This window comes from Cygnus atratus, chromosome 2 (genome assembly GCF_013377495.2).
Source record: "Cygnus atratus isolate AKBS03 ecotype Queensland, Australia chromosome 2, CAtr_DNAZoo_HiC_assembly, whole genome shotgun sequence".
Lineage (NCBI taxonomy): Eukaryota > Metazoa > Chordata > Aves > Anseriformes > Anatidae > Cygnus > Cygnus atratus.
Genome location: NC_066363.1, coordinates 53,604,879 through 53,627,681, shown reverse-complemented (window position 1 = coordinate 53,627,681; position 22,803 = coordinate 53,604,879). Strand labels below are relative to the sequence as shown.

The 22,803-nt window shown below is 49.6% G+C and overlaps 1 protein-coding gene across 20 annotated transcripts in view; it reads left to right on the top strand.

The window, feature by feature from the left end:
• The window catches only part of ATXN1 (ataxin 1), a 215,768-nt gene extending 193,758 nt beyond the window's left edge, over positions 1-22,010 (top strand). For all 20 annotated transcript variants that reach the window (XM_050708625.1, XM_035549614.2, XM_035549622.2 and 17 more), the window contains 2 exons: positions 5,213-7,247; positions 15,968-22,010. In XM_050708625.1, the coding sequence (XP_050564582.1) occupies positions 5,373-7,247; positions 15,968-16,498 (2,406 nt within the window). In that variant the 5' untranslated portion in view covers positions 5,213-5,372 and the 3' untranslated portion in view covers positions 16,499-22,010. The remainder of the gene's footprint in view (positions 1-5,212; positions 7,248-15,967) is intronic.
• The last annotated feature ends 793 nt before the right edge of the window (positions 22,011-22,803 follow it).

Below are 22,803 nucleotides of genomic sequence, written 5' to 3'. Positions count from 1 at the left end.
AGCATGCTGGAAGAGGAGGACTGACCTCCGCTAATAACTTTTTGGGGAGATACAGAGAATAAAGTATTATTACTGTTTTTTTCTCCTCTACCCGCTTCTCTCAACTCTTGCATCGTACTTGCATCGAACAATTTCAAGGGAATGCCAAGCCATTGGCACCTCACGTTCAGTGATCCGCTAGTTGAGGTTTGCTTATATCAATTGTTCCTTATATTGTCTGGAGGGAGAGGAGGGATGTGCAAAATAGCTCTGCTCACTCTGCAAAAACCTGTAGCAATTTGCTGTGGTGGATTCCCAGAAGCATAATAAAAGCTCGCACCGCAGTGGACAATCTGTCTTCCAGATGCAGCGTTGATCAGGAATCCTTTAGTTTTGGGAGGAGAATTTCAAATTTTATTAGAGGTTTTCATGTGTCTTATTAATGGCGCTCTGCAGTTGGCCCTCCTGGGAAATCTGCCAGGGAAGCGTGAAATCGGTGGGATCGGACAATAAACTCCTACAGCTATTGTTGGCGTGCGCGGGGCTCCACATGGCAGGGCTGATGAAATCCGCAGCGGTTACAACCATGAATAGGTAGCTGGCAGAGGACGGGCCGTGGAGCTGGGGGAAGCTGGCATATAGATCTGAGAGCCGAATGCAGCTGCAGAGCGCTCTGCAATGGGCCTGTCTTCTAATCCCCGGGAATCTGAACCTGCAGATGCCAAGCTCCCCGGAGAGGAGGGGAAGGTGGGATGCAGTGCCTTCCCCCTCCGCCGATACCCGCTGATGCTGAAGTCACCTGCTCAGCGTGTCACGATAGGATGGGCAGGCGATGCGAGGCAGGAGCGTGAGCCTGATTCCCCCCGGTAACACACCAGGCACAGAGCTGCGTGTCAGATGCGATTCAAAGGATTATTTTTTTCGGTGTACGCTTTGAATATTTCATTGATGTAAACTTGCCAGGCGGGGCAGTGCTGCCTGACAGAGAGGAGACCCAGTTTTTTATCGAGTGCGGGAAATTGCTAGTCATACCTGGAGCTGGAAAGCAAAAGCTAAACACTGGTAATAATAGTAAGTGTGCTAGCTGCCGAGTGGCAAACGGCTGTGTGAATTCATTACCACCTGCAGGGAGGTGAGGGACCGGAGGGGATGGGGGACCAGATTCCTGAAGGTGTTTTAGAGACCTAAAAACCAGCCACATCGTGGGACTGTGAAAAGCGCCTGACGTCTGAGGGCAGTGACAGTGGGACTGGCCCCAGCCTCTTGGCTCAGGTCTGGGTGGTGGGACGCGGCAGGAGGCTACGGCGTGGAGGGAGGCGCTGGTTTTACCTTCGTTGCTGGTTTTACCTTCGTTGCAGCGAGCTCTGGATAGCTAAGGAGGTCAGCCCTTCAGGCTATAACCCAGCATCCTCTCATGAGTTTTAAATTTGTTAGATGAAATAAATAGAAAAATAGCGTTCCGGGAGACGTAGTGAGTTTTAAAGTGCCTTGCAGAGGCACGCTGGAGCTTTGCATGAAAAATGCACATCCTGAGCTCTAGTGAGCAATCCCTTCGGGACCAGAGCAAACCCAGATGGTGACTCCTCCAAGTGATTATTTTTCTGCCTTAAGCCTTTCCAGGAATTCGAGTGTGGGCAGGCTGCCAGTGGACACTGGCTGTCCAGACACTTTAGCAATGTTCCCTGTGTACGAGCTGCCAGAGATACCAAAGTCCAGCTGCTGTCCCTGATCTCTTTGTCCCCTTTGCCTTCCTAGTCGTAATTGCGCATACACACACGCACGCACGCGCTTGTGTGACACGCGCCTGCAAAGCGGGCGCAAAAAAAATCACCCAGTGTTTGCTGCTGTTCTGAGTATCTTGCAAATCGTGATCGACAGCTCTGCAGCTAAAGAGAAGGGAAGTGTCCAGACTTGGAAAAATTACTCAGATCCAAAAAAAAAGGGCATACAAATAATAAACTGTGCCCCGCACCTCGGAAGGCAGGCGTTCATCTTTCTAGGGCAACCAGCAGAGAGCGGTTTAACCATGCCTCGTACCTCTCGCCTTTGAGACACTCCGGCGTGTCTGCCTTGCAGCGCTTCCCGAGCAAAATCAGCCCTGCGTTATCGCTGCTGCGGGAACTTGAATTATGCTGAAAACTTATCATCTCTCTTCTAAGTCTTGGAGCAGAAATAGGCTGGTTTTTGCCGCACATTTACATTTCTGCAAATCCAGTCCGATGTCTGCTGGAGTTCAAAGTCTAACCGTGAAGTACTCGGGCTTGGAAAAGTGGGGCAGTCTTCACCGCTCTACTGCTGTCTCCTCCTCTGTCTCCATTAAGCTTGTTCATTCCTCCTGTGCTCTCTGGGAGATTTTGGGTAGCCCTTTTGTTGCCGGTGATGATGCAGAGAGCCATAAGAAATACTAACAAAAGGAAAAAAAAAAAAGAGAGAAAAAGATTTAGCATGTGGTATTTTTGAGGAATGTTAGCTTTGGCTTCGGAGGCTACCCAAAACTCAGCGTTTCAATCCTGTTTAGCAGAACAAAACCTTCGCTTCAGCTCCCACAAAGTGAAACCTCACCAGGTTTCATACGGCAGCACACCAGTGATTTTCATGTGGGGAAGCCGAGTCCGATCGCCTCGGGCTTTTGGAGCGACGGGGTTTGGGGGAGTCCGCTTTGCCCATTGCACCAGCAGGGACTGGCCCTGCCCAGTCCCGCACACAAGACCCTTCCAGCTGCGGTGTGTGATGTGTGGGCATTCGCTGTTTTGAGCCAGCACCCTGCCTCCATCCCACATCCCCGTTTTTCCCTCGCAGCACCCGCGGCCGGTGCGAGGGAGCGGTGCAAGCACCCCGGCCAGCAGCTGCCGGCTTATCTGCCAGGGCCGACCGCCCAGGGCAGAAGACTACAGTGAGCTAAACTTAACTAAGGATGACTGCGCAAATGTGAGCTCGGCGATTTTATTTTTAGTCGGACTTAAAAATAAAAACCCGTAAGTCATGTGTAAGATAATAATTTTAGCTGTTGCCAAGACACAGCGAGCAACTGCGAGGAGGAGGAGGGGGAAGACCCGTGTGGATCGCAGGGCCCCCCCGTCTCCTGGCTGCCCTTGCCCGGCGGCGCCGGTGGGTCGGGGCCGTGCTTGAGGTGTCGCTGGGCCTTGCTCTTTGGAGGCTGCCCCTGACTTCAGGGAAACTTCCTTTCGTTCTCCCCCTGGCCGAAAAGCCAGAGAATCTGCCCCAGAACATGGGGTCCTTTAAGCAGCCTTTGCCCAAAGCTGCAGCTGATGGGTGTGCTGGTTTTTCTCTGCTTAACAGTCCCGCGCTAATTCGTGGCAGCTGTGGAGTTGGTGAAGGAAAAACAACAAACTGTTTTTGTAGGGTCTGCGTGGCTGTTGGTGTTTGGTTACTGTTTATCAGTTTTCAGGGAATGGAATAATTCACTTAAGGCCGATTGTATCAGACCATTAAATGCCTTAGACTTCTGTTGGATTATGGCAGCCTGGAGGACCACAAATGTAAAGAATGCTCTTAAAGACAGGTTTAATCTTTGCTTAATATGTCTTCAAAGCACTGCGTGCACATATAAACATCAGGCTTATTGTTCATTAGAAGTGAGGCAATAGGGAAAGAAATCCCCCAAAGGAATATTACTTGCCATAAGATAAGTATCAGTACTGCTGCTCAGCATTCACTTTAAAGTGGCTTGTATCCTGTTTCCATCTTCTTTCCCATCCACTCCTAATTCTTCCTCCCTTTTTCTTTCAAGTAACACATGCTTTTCTTGCAGGAATGCCTGTTGTGCGTGAGATGCGGGGTTTGTAAGCACCCACGCTCGCTGATCTTTCAGAACAGCCAGAAGCATGGGGGGAAAGCAGGGGCTGGGCAGCGAGTGGGGAAAACTTCACTTTCCATAAAGTTTGTTATGAGGCCGGGCAAGGCAGGAGCTCCTGGTTTCGGGCAGGTTGGGGAGCGTTTTCAGGTTTTCTTTCAAAGCATGATGTGATTCAGTTACAGTATTTTCCTTAGCAGACAGGCAGTTAGGGCCTGGCTTTGTTGCTCCTGTTGACTTGGGACGGCCAAAGTCACCGAGCTAAGCGATGCAGAGCTGAGGGACGGTTTTGCTCCAGCCCCTTACAACATCCTGAGCTTTTACCATGGTAGGGGCTCCTGAGTTGGATCAGGAAGACCCAAATGTGCTTTCCCATTAATGAGGTGTCCCCGGGGCCAAGTTAGCTCAGCATTGGGCCTGCTGGGGAGCAGGGCTTTACCCTCTTCTTCCCCAGAGCATCCCGGTGCTGCCTGCATGCTGCCCACAGCCTCCCTGGTCAGCAGTTGCTGAAAAACCCGTGGTCGGATCCAGCTGGCGCTGGAAATGCCATCAGCATCACAGCGGGGCAGCTTGCAGCACCAGGGCATCTCCCCACCTGGGCACCTGGCTGTGAGGTGTCAATGGCAGAGGGATTTCAAATAACTGAGTTAAAAAATGAAAATATAAGGGAGAAGTTAAAAATCTGGCTCAGAGCCGCCTTTGGCTTCGCGCTGGTGCTGTAAATAGATGGCATAGCCACGGCTTGTGGCCGGGCTGCAGCGTGTGCCCGTAGCCAGCTGTGGCGTGGGGGGACAGTGGGGGGCAGCAGCTGCATCTGCTGCCTCAGACGGTGTGGCACGAAGTCACCCCGCAGGTGACACTGGGGTTAGAGGCTCGGCAGTAACTCACCATGCCTCCTCTCCACATACAGCTGCTGGCTGCTAATGCAAATATCGTGTGTGTGTGTGTGTGTGTGTGTGTGTGCGGGAGGTCACGCCGCGCTCCTGGGCTTTTTAGGACACGGTGGGGTGAAGGCGACACTGTTGTTGCAGGGGAAGGAGAGGGTGGAAGGAGGGACCTTGGAGACATGAAGGGTTTTCCTGACAGAGGGAAGAAAGCAAGCTCACGAGACATTGTGGGCAAGCCCTTAAGTGCTTGCTGCTAAATCTGACACCTGATGGTCAGAGAGTTGCTGACCTGCCTACGGTTTTAATCGCTTTCATGATGTGTTCGTGGACGTGCCCAGGATTTTAGCTGCTGCTTACAGTGCAGCTGTCCACTGCTCCTTGACATGAGAGCAGCAATGCCCGGCTGTTTTTGTTTTTCCAGCATTTTTTTCCTCTTTCTTGGTTGCTGGTTTGGGGTGTCGGCTTGTTTGTTCCCATTTCCCAGCGCTGATGGTGTGATTTCCCCCCTCCCTCGCCCACCCTCTCGTTGCAGAGTCCAGAGGAGCTGTCGGAGGATCGTGCTCACAGGGAGATGATTCCTCATGAAGTCACTGGATCCCTTGCAGAAATCAAATGTGACTTTCCGTTTATCAGACTGAAATCAGAGCCAGCCAGACAGTGAAGCAAGCACAGTGGAGGGGGGACGGCGAAAGATGAAATCCAACCAAGAGCGGAGCAATGAATGCCTGCCGCCCAAGAAGCGAGAGATCCCTGCCACCAGCCTGCCTTCGGAGGTGAAGCCGGTCCTGCCGAACGACAACCACCGCGCGGACAACCTAGCATGGCTCCCCAGCACGCCCGGCGGCCAGAGCGGCCTGGGGGCCAGGCACAGGCCTGGGGGGACGTCAGCGGAGGTGGGCTTGCAGCAGGGTTTGCACAAGCCGCCGGCGGCGGGGCTGGACTATTCCCCCCCGAGCGCACCCAGGTCCGTGCCGGCCCCCACCACGCTTCCCACCGTGTACTCGCCTGCGCTCTCCCAGTCCGGGACCCCCGTCTCCCCCGTGCAGTACACGCACCTGCAGCACACGTTCCAGTTCGTCGGGCCCCAGTACAGCGGACCATACGCCGGGTTCATCCCCTCGCAGCTGATCTCCCCGACCGCCAATTCGGCAACCGGCGCCGTGGCGGCGGCCACGGCTGTCGCAACCACTCCATCCCAGCGCTCCCAGCTGGAGGCTTATTCCACTTTGCTGGCCAGCATGAGCGGCTTAAGCCAGCAGGGGCACAAAGTCGAGCCGCACCTGGTTAGGACGCCCGGGCTGATCGCTGCGGGGTCTCCTCCGCCCGCCCAGCAGAACCAGTACGTCCACATCTCCAGCTCTCCCCAGAGCGCGGTCAGAAACGTCTCTCCTCCAACCATCCCGGTCCCCCTGCACCCCCACCAGACAGTGATCCCCCACACGCTCACCCTCGGCCCTTCCTCCCAAGTGGTGGTGCAGTACAGCGACGCCTCGCACTTCGTCACGAGGGACGCCCCCAAGAAGCCCGAGAGCGGCCGGCTGCAGGCGATGCAGGCCAAGGAGGTACTGAACGGCGAGATAGAGAAGAGCCGGAGGTACGGCATTTCGCCCTCTGCCGACATGGGTCTAGTCAAAGCAGGCAATAAACCAGCTCCTCACCATTACGAGACCAGGCACGTGGTGGTGCACCCAAGCCCCGCCGAGTATGGCGCCCGGGATTCCTCAGGGGTCCGAGCCTCCGTCATGGTGGTCCCCAACAGCAGCACGCCGACGGCGGACATGGAGGTGCAGCAGGCCACCAACCGAGAGACCTCTCCCTCAGCCCTCAACGACAAGGGAAGCTTGCACCTAGGAAAGCCGGCCCACCGCTCCTACGCTTTGTCCCCGCAGCAGGCCCTGGGCCACGAGGGGGTGAAGGCGGTGGCCACGCTGTCCCCCCACACCGTCATCCAGACGACCCACAGCGCCTCCGAGCAGCTTCCCGTCGGGCTGCCGGCGACGGCCTTCTACGCCGGGACCCAGCCGCCGGTGATCGGCTACCTGAGCGGCCAGCAGCAAGCGCTGGGGTACCCCGGGGGGCTGCCCCAGCACCTGGTGATCCCCGGCACGCAGCCCCTGCTCATACCGGTCGGCAGCGCCGACGTCGAGCCGTCGGGCGTCGCGCCGGCGATAGTCACCTCGTCTCCCCAGTTCGCAGCAGTGCCTCACACATTCGTCACCACCGCCGTCCCCAAGAGCGAGGCTTTCAGCGCCGAGCCCCACACCACCCAGCCCGCCTACCAGGCCACCATGGTGCAGGCGCAGATCCACCTCCCCGTGGTGCAGTCCATCGCCTCCCCCGCTGCGGCTCCCCCCACGCTGCCCCCCTACTTCATGAAGGGGTCGATCATTCAGCTGGCCAACGGGGAGCTGAAGAAAGTAGAGGACTTGAAAACGGAAGACTTCATTCAGAGCGCGGAAATTAGCAATGACCTGAAAATAGACTCCAGCACTGTGGAGAGGATCGAAGACAGCCATAACCCAGGCATTGCTGTGATACAGTTTGCGGTTGGAGAGCATCGCGCACAGGTAATAGCGACACGTGGTAGTGGGGGGCTGCAGGGGGCACTTCGGTGCGGTCCGGTCGCTTCGGGTCTGCCTGGGGTTAGTTTCTCATCGTTCACACCCACCCGTGAGACTGACTTGGGTCCAAGAAACAGCTGTCCGGCAATGTTGGTGGAGCCGGCCGGGGCACACTGATGACAAATGTAGCCTCCTGGATGTAAAGCGGGTCTTCCTGGGGGACCAGGCTGCCCTCTTTTCTTATGTCCAGGTTAAACTGCAACAGGACTGTTCTCAGTGCCCTTATCAGTCCAGGGGAAACATTTATGTACTCATTGGGTATGATTAGCACAGAGCCGTATTGCAGAATTCAAGGCAATACCCCTTTTTCTCACCTGCGCTGTGCTGCCACCCCGAGGCCCCAGCCTGTCTGCATGCAGCCCTGTCGAAGCACACAATGGAAAAATAACAGTCCTGGCATCATGCAAAACCATCCAAAGACTAGGGGGCAAATGGAGACGCTGGGCAGCAAAGGGAATTGCTGAAGTAAAGTCATGTAGTGTGTTATTGTCAGAGCCAAGGCAAAGAGCTGGGTCTTCTTCCACCCGTTGGCCTAGCCAAAAGTCTTCATTGCCTGGTTAGGATTTTGCATTTTGGAATAAATCCTGCTGTGCTTTATAGCTGGAGAACCCGTAGGAGAAATTACACGATCTTCATGCTTTTTTATTCAAATACAAAATGGGTTAAGCTGTACAAGAGGATATATTTTGCATTCTTGTAGGTGATTTTGACCTTCCACCCCAGAAAGCCTGGGCTAGATTCAGCGCAAATCCTACCCTTGAGCAATAGGTAGGCAGCGAGGTTGTGAATTTCCGTGGCTTGGAGACAGCTTGGAGCTGTCTGGGAATGCTTCCACTCACACGTAAGTTACTGAAACACTACAGAGTTTTACTGAGGCTTCAGTCGTGAGTGGTTTAAACACTGTGCAGCTCACATAAACTGTCTGTTCAAGGGAAATTTGGAAAGGAAAACCATCTAGGTGGCTGGTCAGGCTGTGCTTCTGACCTTTGTTTCTCACTGTAGGAAAAATCCTTTAACTTTCCAAAGATACTTTTAAGTTAAGACTGTACTGATCATAAAGCATTATCCTATTGCTGTCCATTTTCTAAGCAATTTAGATTCTTCTCTACTGAGGCAGGAGCAGATATACGAGGTAGCAGTGTGGCTCCTAGAGGCATTCATTTGAAATAACGTTGTCACAAGTGTTCTCAGTTTGGTTTGAAATACAAGTGCTGCAAACTGCAGCATTTGCAACCACGAGGCAGTACCCTCAGTGATGGAGGGAGAGAGAGGGAGAGAGGAGCTGGAAGTGTACAGATACAGTGAAGAAACCTAGGCTGACAGTTTGGAGAAGAAAAACAAACAGGTATGGCACAGAGGAGCAGGTCACACAAAAAATTCTTACAGCCACAGCGGTCTGTGTCCCATCCTTCCCAACCTGCACATAGCTGGCAGTGACTACATGCGACACGTCCTCTTGCTCATGTCAAATGTGCAGATTCCCTGTGTGGTTTTGTTTGTAGATGTGCGCGTGCCATCTGCACAACAGACAGATACATGCATACATGCATGCATACATAGATGTTGGGCCCCTGGTGTTTTCAGGAGAAAGACAGGACTTTTCCCCACCGCTGAACGGTATTTTGGTGCTGTCAGTGTCATCTTGTGCATCGCAGGCCCTGTGATTAGATGAACGGTGCTTGGGTCAGAACCAATTACTATAATTTGCCCCAGTGCCCTGAATAATGAGATTTCGAGAAGTAGCAATCTCCCCTCTGTGATTTTCCCCTGCTCTCCTTTCTCTCTCTGCAGCCAGACCACCGGTCTCTGCACCAGCAGAAGAGGTACAAATTAGCAGGTAGCGTTTGTGTCGTGTCTCGTTCGCGGATCTGTCAGCACAGCCGAGGTGCTGAGGTGCTGCGTGCTGGGAAGAGCGCCTTTGCAAGGGGTGGAGTGCCATCCTCTGGCAGAAAGCACGCCGAGCCCGAGGCTGCACAAACCCGCACACCGGTCTCATCCAGCCAAGTGTCACCTTATGCAGAAGCCTATCAGGAGCGGGCTGACATCATCGCAGCCGAAATACTCCCCAGCTGTGTTTCCCACAGGGGATGCTTCCAGAACCGAGGGAGAGTCACGTAGAGATATGATTAGCGCGAGGGTTTAATTTAGGTTTCCTGCGGATTCCAGGACTTGGGTCTCTTCCCGGATCAGCTGTGTGCCTGCATGGCAGGGACTGCTCTGCCGGTTTTCCCTCGGCTGCTTAGAGAGAGGGAGATCATTTCTGCGTGGGTGAAGTCACCGCTGACCTCACCCTTGGCCCGGCGTGGCTGTATGGAAGCATTTAGCCCTATTAGCAGGCGTGTGGCTGTCTTTACTCGTTAGGAAATTGCCCCTGTGAAGGGGGCTTAGTCTTCCCCTTGAAAGAATGGTATTTTGTCTCAGAGCTTAGGGCAGTGGCTCAGTGGTACCGCTGCACTTGGATACACACTGACTCCCAAGTACAGAGGGAGTATACGTGCACGTGTAGTTTGGCCTCGCAAAACATTTTACCATAACTAAGTCCCAGCCACAGATATGCTTCTGGAAGGAGGGTGCTTCCCGAATGGCACTGTCAAGGGAACGTGAGTTGTAACGAGTTAGTGCCGTACAGAAATAGCGTTGTTATCATTAGCTCCAGTTCACTTACGTGCTCCTCCCAGTGATCTCTGGGAAGTCATTATAGCATCGATGATTTCATGTTTTCAGACTCTATGCAAGCACTAGCTAATTTCCACACCAACTGAGGGACAAAGGTAGGAGGTTATTTTTAGCTGAGCGTATACAACTCGCACGTAGGGAGGCACCATGCAGCTGCTATTGTGTCACGTAACTGCGAGCCCACAGCTGCTCCTCCCCAGCACAGCGCTAAGGCAGAAAGAGGTCATCCTCCCACCTTCCCCCCTCTTCCAGTCACCTTGCAAATCCAGCCCTCTTCCAGGCATGTAAAACCAGAAGACAATTAACCCACCTAAAGCTATATTCCTTTTCAGTGAAATAACTGCCCTTAGCCCCTGAGGGAAGCTAGGTTTCCATTTCATGGCATCCCTGCTGTGGATGAGTAAGAAGTGAAACGATTGTCAAATGGATGAGAACCCAAAGTTCAGCGGTTATTCCTCTGAATTCAAGTTGCCTAAAAAAAAAACTACGGATCTGAATCTCTTTGCAATTCAACATATTATTCTTGTAATAACACGTACATCGTTATTACCTGTCCTTTCTTTTGCTGCCAGGAACAAGCGGAAGCTGGCAATTCACATCCATTTCTGTTAAGGTCAAAACCCACAGGAGATGCAAAAGTAGTTCTCTGAAATGCTTGCTTTGATCCCTGGGTTTCAGCTCCCAATAATTTTTAAAGTACAGCTTTAGAAAGAGAGACGAACATGCAGGTTATAACTTTCCTTTTCTTTTAAAAACAGAACCGTAGACATTAGAGATGGAGAAGTTCTGTAAGACCATCTAGTTAGCCGCCATGCCAGTTTAGTGCGTATGTTTTTTAGACTAACATCTAGCTTTCCATTTTTATCTCTGCATGCACACAAACCAGTCAACTTGTTATTTTGCTCAGCTCTCTCCTTTTCATTACCTTTGGCACCGTAACAGGCACAGAAAGAGAGGTGTTGACTGTGTTCACTGCTGCAGATGGAGATCCCTCCCTGCCTTCCCCTCATGTGATCCCTGTATCTTTGTTCTCTGGCCGTGGGGGCAGTAAGTCCTTACTCCTCTGAATGACAGGGAAGCTGTATTCTGTGTTCAGACGTGTGTTACTGAGTTCTGGGAATGCAGTAAGCAGATAAGGGCTCGTGATAAGCTCGCCAGCCAGTGGTCTGGCAGACAGAGATGGCCGCCCTTGAGAAATGGAGTTTCCCAGTGGTGGGATCGTGTAGCTGGGCAGAGCCGTGGCCACTGACCTTGAAGCACCCCTTTTCGCAGTGACAGTGTACTGAAGCTGGGCCAGATGCAGCCCCGGTGGGATGCTGAAGGCTTTATGACAACTCCTGTGTCACCCCACGCATGCCAGGTCCCCGTGGCCAGAGGTGCTGCTGCCTGCAACCCCGTAGTCATCTCAAAGGGGATGCACTCTTGTGAGGGCAGGTGTTGTTTGGAGTGCTGGGAAAATGAGGAGCTGTCGTCTCTATACAGGTCAGATACATGTCCAGAGCCTTATACTCTTCCTAAGCAAAATTTTCTTCATGGTGGACATCAAGTGCCATAAATCTCTGAAGCTTCCTCCCTAACTGCCCCGTGTCAGGAGGCATTCATGCCTCAGTGAAGGAGGAAAGGTCACGTACCCTTTCAAACCAGCAGGGTCTCAGACCCCCACACGTCTCTCTGGACAGAGTCAGAGGTGCCTCTGCAGGTTGGTGTTTCCCTGCAGCTGCTCGCACCCCTCCTGTTGGGGATGTGCTGTCAGGCAGGGTCTCCTGTCCTGGGTATGTTACCACATATAAAACACGTGAAATACAAGCGCCTCGCCCCTTCCCCTTCCTGTTCTCCCACAAGATGGTCATTGGAGGCCGCTCAGAGCTCCTCAGCCCGGTGGAAGGCCCGGCCACTGTCCTTGGTGACACAGGCTGTCCAGCACTGGCTCTTGATCTCAGTGATTAAACCCTTGAGTAAGTCACCAAATGTCTCACCGTGCCTCTTTCCTGCTGCTGACCTCAGTGGGAGGCGCAGAGGAGGAGGGTGCCAAGCAGCACTGGTTTCCCTTCTTGCTTTTCTGTCCCCTACGGTCACAAGAGGTGCTGGAAAAGCAGTCGCAGTACCAGAGGACGTGTTGCAGTAAGAGCCGTGCTGGGCCGGAGACAGGTTTTGTCTGACCCAGTACCTGACGGCACCTAATGGTGAATGCTCAGGGGAAGGCAAAGCACAGGACGTGCATGTGCTGGCTCCCTCCCAGCGTGTAAGTTTGTGGCTCCTGCACTTTCCAAGCCAGAGGGCTCATCCCTCTGTTTCAAATGCTTTGATGGGTTTTTATTGCGTGAATCTGTCCAGTGGCTTTTTGACTTGAGGAACCTCTTGGCACCCACAACAAGGCCTTCTTCAGCAGCGTGCCACCGCTTCATCCCACGTCGTTTCCATGAACCACTTCCTATAATTTGTTCTCAACCCACCTCTCACTCCTGGTGTCATCACATTTTAATAATGTCAGAGAGAAAAACACTAATAAGAAAAATGTATGTTTACCTTCGTTAAAATATACTTAACACTACTACTACTATTAGGCACCTTTTGCTTTAGTGCTCCTCATGTTGGTTGCAGCAGCTCTTCCAGCATGTCATGGGCGTTCCAGCTCCAGCATGCATTTCCTGAGCAATCTGAATTGCCTTCCTTACCTGCTGAGTTTGGCTGAGAAATAAGAAGATAAAGGGATATAGAAAGTTATTCAGTGACTGATATTCAGATATTCAGATATTCAGTGACTGCAATGAGAAGTTTGGGGTGTTTTCATTAGTCATTGTTCAAAAATGGAAATAAAACAGTAACTTTGCAGTAGAGCCCGGTGTGCTTGAAAGGGACTAGCATTTTGGTTTTTGGCTTTATTGTCTTAATAGTTAGAAAGGCACAGAAACAAGTTTCACATTTCTTTGTCTCCTACAACAATCATGCCAAGATACCGGGGCAGGGAGCTTTTAAAATTAACTTTTCTTATTTTAATGCAGTGGTCAGGAGAAAATGTTACAGAGGTGTTTTTACTGAACTTTCACCCTTGGAAGGTCTTTGTCTACTATTGATTGTAGAGAGTGGTTATGTTAAAATCCCAATTTAGCTGAATCCAGAAGCAGCTAGCTAAAGCAGTGCTTGATAATCAGTGAGGGAACCCATTTCAAACTGGTAGACTATGAGGGTGGTGAAGCACAGGCACAGGCTGCCCAGAGAAGCTGTGGATGCCCCATCCCTGGAGGTGCTCAAGGCCAGGCTGGATGGGGCTTTGGGCAACCTGGTCTGGTGGGAGGTATCCAGGCCCATGGCGGGGGGGGGAACTGGGTGGTCTTTGAGGTCCCTTCCCACCCAAACCATTCTGTGATTCTGTGTCCATGAACACTGTGATTGGGTCGTGGAAATAATGGCATTTCATTATGTTTATTCACAATCAGCACCAGCAATTTGACTGATTATTTCAGTGACTGACAGTTCAGGCAAGTGTTTCATATGCCTTATAAAACAAAGGTATGACGTGCTGTGGAAGCGTGTTAACACCACAAGAAACTGTTGTTTCAGTGAGTATAAAGTGCATGAGCATGTGTGATTCCCAAAGGTACTAATAGCTTTTGATGGGGTTGGGGAAGTATAAAAAGAAAGAAAAAAAATTGCAGTAAGCAGGGAGGAAGAGAAAGGGGAGAGCCACAGCGTTATAAATGAGAAACCCATGTCCACCATATGATCCCTGTCTAGGGAAGAGCCTACAGCTATGTGTAGACAGTAGTTTCCATTTAAGCCCATAAGAGATGCTGCATATCCACTGCTTCTCCTAATCAGACCCCTTTCCGAGGTGAGTATGTATGGAATAGGACCACAAACTTGGGGCAAGTATTTCTGCAAATCCTGGCACTGGAGGATATAGAGTGATCCTCCAGCAACATGAAGTGACAGGACTTCTGCAGTTACCTTGCTCCACTTTCTCCATGGTTCATAAACCAGGCCTAGAGCCGTGTCCCTGTCCAGTATTGCTGTGTACGTAATTGGCTGTTGGCAGACAGATTTGGTCAGAAAAGTTTTAATATGGCAGAAATTGATTTACTGGGGGGAGCAGGAGGATGTTTTGTGCCTCTAAGCTACTGCTTTTGAAATTCCTCATAGAGTGGCTTACTTTGCTGGGCAGCTGGAGTGTCAAAAGAATATATAAAGTGTTATTCATTAGCCTGACCATAAAAGTATGTAGCATATATTTATTGATGTTTTAAGGTTGGGGGTTTTTCAGCAGTCTAAGGAGCTGCAGTTGTCTGCTAGGACATGGCGTGGGTTTAACCAGCTGAAAGAGCAGTCAAAATCTGTTGCGAATCTTCGGCTTACTAGTCCTGGAGCCTCTGTCCCTGTGCTGTGGGACATTCCTAATCCAGTCCTCTGGCCCACGGTGGATGTGGAGCTGGTGGGCTCCAAAGGGAGCTGCCTGGGGCCCTGCTTGCAGCAGCACTGACAGGAAGGTGGCAGGGCTCCTGGGTGCTGCTGTACTGCCCACTGCTAACCAGGAGTCCTCAGGATGCCTTGGTATGAAACACACATTGGAAAGGAATCAGTATCCCTATCAGAAAGAAAGGTGCTTCCAGAAGGAGCCTTGTGGTGGTCGTTGAGTCCAGCCTCTTCTGCCAGCCAGGCCATGCAACTTCATCCCAAGATTCATGCTGTTAACATCATGAATAAAGGTGTTTGAACACAGGAGTATGCAGTCTGTGTCTTCAACCACTTCTATTCCTTAATGTTGAAAGGCTTGATATGACATCATTATTCACTTCCAAGGGTGAGAGAGGGTTTTGCAAGCCTGCTGTGATGTTCCTTTCAAACGAATCTGTGCTGCTACAGAGGGAAGGCTCCCCAGACAGCCGGTATGCTCTGTGCATGCTGAGTGGCTTGGGCAGGAGATGGGCACGTATCGTGTCGTTTGGGTGTGCTCTTGCCCTTTGGCCTCACCGAGTCAGTGTTCAGCGATCTGAGCAGGATCCTGCCCATGCCTGAGATGACCTGCAGAGGACACAGGGCTCTCGGGCACAGAAAGCAGGTATGTGGCTTAAGTGTAAGCCATCCTCTTAGAGATGCAGATCTCACCGGAGCTGCACACGGCATGTTAAAAACATGTGCCAAGTTTTTGAAAGTATTAGTCAGAATTTCCTGCCCTGACAGTGCCGTGGCAGAAGGGCTCGGTCCTCTAGGTTGTGAGTCACGAGCCCACATCCACTGTTTGATCCTGCAGGCAGACACTGCGCAGATAAGTTGGTATTTAGGTGCTTGTGGTGTCAGGTCCTCAAGGCCCACCATCAGAGGCTTCTGGAGGTGGGTGGGAGAAGGGGACAAACTGCTCGGGGTCACAGGACTGCTCGGGGAAGGTGGGTTCGTGCCTGCTGCTGTGACAGACACGGCTCTGTACGTACCCATGGCCTTCCCCTGTAATTCGGCGTCTTCAACCATTTCATGCTGGTAAGTATGCACTGACATGGGCGGAGGTCAGCAAGGGGGGGTGACGTTCCCGTGGTCATTTGGGAAATCGCGTGTCAGAACTGGGAGCAGAAGCCAGAGCCCCTTCCAGCCTCGGGGAGCCATCCTCTGGCTGCAGAGTGTCTTTAAGTATGGATGTCAGGCTTGAGGTACCGCAAGGGTACGTCAGGGAGCAGAGTTTGTCAGATGCCAAAGCTGTTTTGCCTGTTAGGTCTCTCTGAGCAGTTGGGTGGAGGTAAAGATCGATTCCTGTTGAGGTTTTGTGCTAAGAAGTGCTGAGCTCAGAGAGTCTGTTAACACCCGTTTGACAGGGACGAGCGTGAAGTCTGGTGCTCGATGCACAGATTTCGCAGGAACCGAATGGCACCTGTACAATTCCTGCTTCACTGTTGTCGCCCGCAGCGACTGCTGAGTGCTGCGCACGTGCCCCAAGGCAAAGGCATCATCTCACTCCCTCTCCTCTCTCCCTCTCTCTCTTTCTGTTATCTCTCTTTCTGCAGGTCAGCGTGGAGGTCCTGGTAGAATACCCTTTTTTTGTATTTGGACAAGGCTGGTCATCCTGCTGCCCCGAGAGAACCAGCCAGCTCTTTGATTTGCCATGCTCCAAACTCTCTGTGGGGGATGTCTGCATATCGCTTACGCTCAAGAACCTGAAGAACGGCTCTATTAAAAAGGGCCAGCCCATGGACTCAGCTAGTATCTTGCTGAAGCATTCAAAGAATGACAGTCTAGCTGGAAGTAGACACAGGTATGCGGAGCAGGAAAATGGGATTAATCAGGGAAGTGCACAGATGTTAGCTGAGAATGGTGAACTGAAGTTTCCGGACAAAATAGGATTGCCTGCAGCACCTTTGCTCACCAAAACAGAACCCAGCAAGCCCCCAGCAACGAGGAAGAGGAGGTGGTCAGCCCCCGAAACACGAAAACTAGAGAAATCAGAAGAGGAGCCACCTTTGACTCTTCCCAAGCCTTCTTTTATTCCTCAGGAGGTTAAGATTTGCATTGAAGGTCGATCCAATGTAGGAAAGTAAAAGTTGTTTGGGGAAAGGAAATTAGGCTATCCCTTGTCATTTTTATCCAGATTACTGTACTGTAGACTAAATAACCCAGTATTTACATGTTATCATCTTATTTTAGGTTTATGTTATAACCTTGTTGTTATAGTTGCAGCTGGTATTATGCAGGAGACTGGTGCATATGTTTTTCCACAAGTGTTTGTCAGTGACTAGGTTTCTTGAGAGCTACAGAAGGGGCAGTATCTGCTTCACACACCCTTAGTGGAAATGAATGTGTTGTCATGGCTCCTGTTTTCTAACACCTCGTGTAGGACAGGGTCCAGCTGTGATTTTTTTCTTTTTGTCGTCATTATTTTTTGTTTTTTTTTTTTTTTCCTTGTTTTGGTTCCTGTTCTAGTTTTTTTTGGGGGGGAGGTGAGGAGAAGGGAACTGTAGCAGAGGTGTGTGTCACGCATGGTGTGTGTGTGCGTGCGCCCGTCCCGAGGAGGGACTGTGAAGAGGTTTTCTGGCCCCAGGTGAATGCTGAGGACACAACCCACAGATGTTACCGAAAAGGATCAGACAGTCTCTGACGTTGTCAACAATAAGCCAACTCTCGCTCAAGGCTCTACGGTATATATATATATATATGTGTGTATATATATATATATATTTGTGTGTGTGTATTTGTATATATATATTTCCCCCCATGGGGTCTGACTGCACTGATTTTTACTCACAAAGCAACTGCCACACCAACATTTCCCTTCTGCTTGCTCGTGCAGTCCGGTGCTGGGAGGCCACACACACACACACGGAGCGGCTGTCCTCTGCGCCATTCACCCCGCGGGCTCCTCCCGGCAGCGTGGCGGGCACGCCTGGGTGCGCGTGGGTGTGCGTGGGTGTGCGCAGGGAGCCCTCCAGCTCGCTGGACGTGCCCGGCTCGGGCGCACTCCTGTTTCTGTGCAGTGTTAGACAAATCCATCGGGTTAACGCCATGGACATTTGCTTCCACGAGGGAGACGCATACTGCCCCTTTGAGATCACAGGCATACATCGTTTGCAGTTAGGTTGCAGATCTTTGTCTTTAACTCTAGTACTGTTTTTGGTTCATGATTATGGACAACCCGTGCCACTTTTTTCAAATTTCAGTGTGACACAGGAACCTGATGTTGAAGATGAACGTAGAATGTCTTTAAGCACTTAAAATGCTGTTCACACTTTATTGCTGAGCATCCTGGTCTAACACTCAGTACGTACTGTATCTCACTTTAATCTGCTCGGAAAACAGCAGCAGCAAACAAATTAATCTCTTCAACACTGTAACTACATGCAACTATGTAAAGTTTTCTCACAAGCAAGATGCTGAAAGTTTCAATGTGGTTTCAAAGGGATGAATGTGAATTATTGAACTAGTATGTGACAGTCATTGTCCACAAAGGACTACTTAATAGGAGGCACTTTTTAAACTTTAATGCTTGAGAAAGAGTTAAAGGCATATGCGAGCTGACAGATAATAAAAGAATAAGAGAAAGGAAAAAGGAAAGAGAAAAAAAAATCATTGTCCAGTGTTTTTGAAAAAAGATGGACTTTAAAGAATCTTGCAATTTGCACATCTTGAGTTTATCATTTGTGTGGTATTCCTGCAGTTTTTACCTAATAATGTTATGGGTTGGGGGGGGGTCTGAAAGAGCATAAACAAATGTAGCAATTACTCACTAACCTGCCTACGCTCTAGGCCATTTCATAGGGTTATTGTTCCTTTCAAAGTTCATTTTCGGTCTTTCTACCGTATCTGCCACACAGAACCTAACACAGGTCCTACCGGGACAGCTCTGAGAATTTGTCTTCAGACTTGCTGAGAGAGTTTTCCACAAGAAACATTTCTATACATAAGCAAGGTGTTTGTTTGTTTTTGAAACAAACCTATTGTTATTTTATTATTATTATTATTTGTTATTTTAATTGCATTGTTTTCCATTTGAAAGACTAGATTTAAGAGTTTGGTACAAAACAAGTTCGGGGGGTATTCACGCCGTTCAGTCTTTTGTTTCCCCAGGTAGGGCCGGATCCTTTGAGGTGCTGTGCACCAAGCCTCCCGAAAAGTCATGGGGAGGTGTGAGTATTAAGTACTTCAGGTCTGAGCTACAAAGCCTCTTGCTGCCAACAGGGATCTCATTGATGACAGTGGGATTTAGCTTGGGCCCTACGCGATCAAGCGTTCACATCGTTACTTTTGGTTGGTGAGTTCGCGTCCTTCAGGTAGTTTTGAAGAAGCTGTACTGATAGGGAGAAAAGGAAATAAAAGTTCTGGATTAGAAATGCAGTACCTAAAGTGAACAAACTTATTTAAAATCTCATTTTCCCTCTCCCCTAAAATACAGTGCTTTTATTTAAGAAAAGAAATGTTAACCCCAAACCCCAGCTTTGACTCTGTTATTTGTTACTTGAAATTTAGCTCACACCAGAACTAATTGTTTTTATACCATATTCTGGGGTGCACCAAAAAGTTTAAATACGTTTAAAATAGCTTGAAACTTTTCTTGAATTTCCTTGAATTTTATTAACCTCTCAGCGGGCTACCAAATAGCTGAGTGGGTTTCTTCTCACAGTCACACTGCTTAGTTAGTGCTTATTTGTTAATATTTCTGCTCAGAGAAGTTGCTTAATCTTCCATATACTCTGCTCAGGGCACTTGCAATTTATTGTTTTGTTTTGTTTCCTGTTTTGTTTTTAAGCTTTGATGGTAAAAGAATAGAAAGAATTACAGATTTTAGTTTGCATTCGTACCACTATTTCCGTAATTCACACGTGCTCGGAAAAAAAATCTCAAAGAGAACCATACGCATTCACATTCGTGGTTAATAAGGAAGCAGGGGCTATTAAACTGACTGGATCTATTCAACTAACACTAAAAAAAAATAAAAAATAATAATAATAAAAAAATAAGTTTGGAGCAATAGGAATGTATTAGTTCTGTGCTTGTATTTCAGACTGAGGAATTCTGAAATAACTGGTTCTTTCCCAACAATCGTCCCTTTCCATGCTTTGGCTTTCGTAGGATGTGCAATACTTTACGTGCCAACGTAGACTCACCCGTGCGGTGTTAGCTAGATCTCATACCCTCTTCTGGTTTCCCCTTTTTGTTCTCTTTGAATAGTTTCTTTTTTCCTTCCTTCCTTCCTTTTTTTCCTATTAATAACCCTCTCCCCCCCAAAATAAAAAAGAAACGTATCGAGGGTGAGGCGTTCCTTGGCCCGGGAAACACCAGCCCTTTTTGTATTCAGTGAGCGTGGTGCGTGAAGCAAAGGCCTGGCTCGGCCTTGCGTATTCGAGAAGCACGACCCTGGCCTCCGCGCTGTAAAAAACAATAAAAATTTAGATCCAGGAAGATAAAAAGCGCCTAATCCAAGCTTCCCCCCGCCACCACCACCACCAAGAGAGGAGTTTCGGGGTTCATTATGTCTCCAAGGGGGGGATTTTGCCAATGTGAGCCCTCTTCCCCGCGGGGCCACGCGCGGCCGTGGGGCCGCTCGTTGTTCGCTCCGTGCCCGCCCGACGGGGCCGAGCCGCATCTGGGCGTCCACGCGTGGCCTGGTCCGGCTCCCTTTTCTCTTGTTTTCTTTTGGTCTCTTTTTTTTTGTTTTCTTTCCTTTTTCTTTTTTTTTTTCTTTTTTCTTCTTTTTTGTAGCAGGCCTGTTTAGTTTACAATGAAATGCATACAATCACCAAGAAATTAGTCAGGGCGAAGAAAATAAAACGAGAACCTCTTTATAGGGATTTCTAAAAATACCTATCTATCTGTCTATCTATCTATCTAATCTATCTATATATCTATATATATAAAATGACTGTTCCTTATAGTGTTTAACTTAGGCATTGTTTCAGTTTGTCTGGGCCACATCAAGGGGAATTTGAGTTTGATGTCACTTACCTCAAGTCCTGCAGTTGAAACCCAAATTGGAGTTGCTGTTGACCTACTTTTGGATTTTGTACGTTGCTGTTGGGATTTTTTTCCCCCGACAAACCAGACCTCGGGGGGGGGGGGGGAGGGTAGGATGTTCCTCTGATTCCTTCAATTCCTTCGTCCCACTGTCGCTTTGTTCGACCTGTCGTTCCGTCATTTTCTCGGCGTGGGGAAGTGACATCACTACTCTCGTTTCCCTAAATCAAGGAACATTTAGAAACTTTTCACACCTTTTACTCAGGGATGGGGCTGGCATATGTGTGGTACACTGATGTGACCAGAAGCAGCACTTTTACTGCTCTGGAGTAGGGATGTACAATGTTACAGACGAGTTTGGATTTCCTGCATCTCATGGTTTAACTCTGTAGATATCACATAGATTGCAATACAAAAGCAGCAGGCTCAGCGTGAACTGTAGCTGTTGGTTATCATGAAAATTCACTCTGTGCAGAGATTTGTTTCACTTAAAGTGTGTTGCCAATATTAAAAAGGAAACAGTGAAATTCTGTTCAGACTTGCAACTGCTAAAAAAAAAAAAAAAGGAAAAAGTCTGTGTCAAGGAGAGCAAATCCGCTTTATTTTAAACACTAACAGTGTTATTTCAAAGAGGGGTTCTTGGCACAGCGTTCTGTGCGTCCTGGGCCCCAGCTCTGCAAACACTTATGCGTGTGCTCATGGAAAGGCCTGAGCTGGCCGGCGAAAGCAGCCGGGAGGCTCGGGAGCTCTCTGTGTAGTATGCGTATAAATCTTTGTGAAACTGAAGCCTGGTTCGGTTAGGGCCAGATTCTGACCTTACTCAGGTGGCTGGAAAACCCTGGGGTTTCATCCAGGTTCACCAGGGTGGGATGCCCCGGGGGCGCTGGGGGATGTGGCCTGTTGAAACACTTCTGCTATCCCATGAACGCCAAAAAATGGCGAAATGGGGCATGCACTCATACAGGTAATTTCCATGTCTTCCCTCCCCATCATCATAGGTAACAGCAGAGTCCGCCTGGGGCTCTGGCCAGTGCTGATGTGAAAAGTGAGGGGGGTGAACGTGTCGCTGGAGTGCAGCCGGTCATTTTCTTCTCTCTGGTTTATCCACCTCCCCCCCCGCCCCCAAAGTCCTGAAACAATAGAAAAATGAGAATTTGTTGATGCAGATCTGCATACGTGCACACACAGCCAGGCAGAAGTGTCAGTTTGCACATGAATAAATACGTGTGAATTTTGTAAGCCTACACATCCACTTGGTTTCCTGTCCCGAGGACAGTGTCGTGTTTTGTGTCGATAGGGAAATTCCAAACAAGTTGCACACCTCTACTCCAGAGTTCAATTTCTTTTACATAGACGACCTCGCTTCAGATGTGTTACCTTTACTGATAGGATCTTTTCTTGTAGCACTATATCTTGTGGGAATATTTTTTGATGTAAACCTAATTTGAGAAGCTTATTAAAAATAGAAACTTTTTTTGAAGCACTCACATTGAGGAGTACAGGTAATGTTTTAAAAAATTGCACAAAAGAAAAATGAATGTTGGAATGATTCATTCAGTGTTTGAAAAAGAGATGGCTCTGTTTGAACAGTGAGTTTCATACCTTGTTTGTAAAAAAAAAAAAAATTTTTAAATACAAAAGCAGAGAAAGGTTGAAAGTTACATGTTTTTTGTATATAGAAATTGTCATGTCTAGATGATCTGATTTGTATTGGCTTTGGCCAGGAAGAATTATTACTTAAAAGGCTCTTAAAGAACAACTGTGCTTAATTTTCTGTTCGTATTACATTTCTGGGTCCCATTTCTGGGGAATGGAGTCATGCTTTCACACTGTTTATTCCTGTGCTGAAAATACACCTTGGAGCAGCAATTCCTGAGTGCAGCTACCAGGCACTTCAAAGGGTGGCTACTGTGCAAACCTAGAGCCTCGCTCTGCAGCTGGGTTTTGGCTTTAGATCTCTCCTGCCTGCGCCGAGGGACGAGGCTGCTTTCGAGGGAGGCCTCGGCGATGCCCGGCCCAGCAGCAGCCCTGCCTTTGGTCGAGAGCCGCTGCTGGCCGCGCACGGCCCGCTCGGCTCCCGCCTGAAGCCTTTTGGCCCAATTTTTTTTCCTCTCCCTGTGATGCTGTTCCACGTTTTTTCAGCACTTCCTGTTCCATACGAAACCCAAAGAGTATAATCCTGAGCAAGAAGTGTTTATAACAAGGGATCCTAGCCTAGGGCCGACAGCAGGGCCCTGCCTGAGGCAAGGCGGCCTTGGAGCCCCTTCCACTGCCCCCTCTCCCCGCGGCCTCCTTCAGAGCTGCCGGGGAGCAGGCACCCGAGGCAGCTTTCCAGTGGCGGTCTTGGTTGCTTGAGAGACCGGTGTTTTCCAGAAGCCAAAAGAGAGGATCCCGAAGC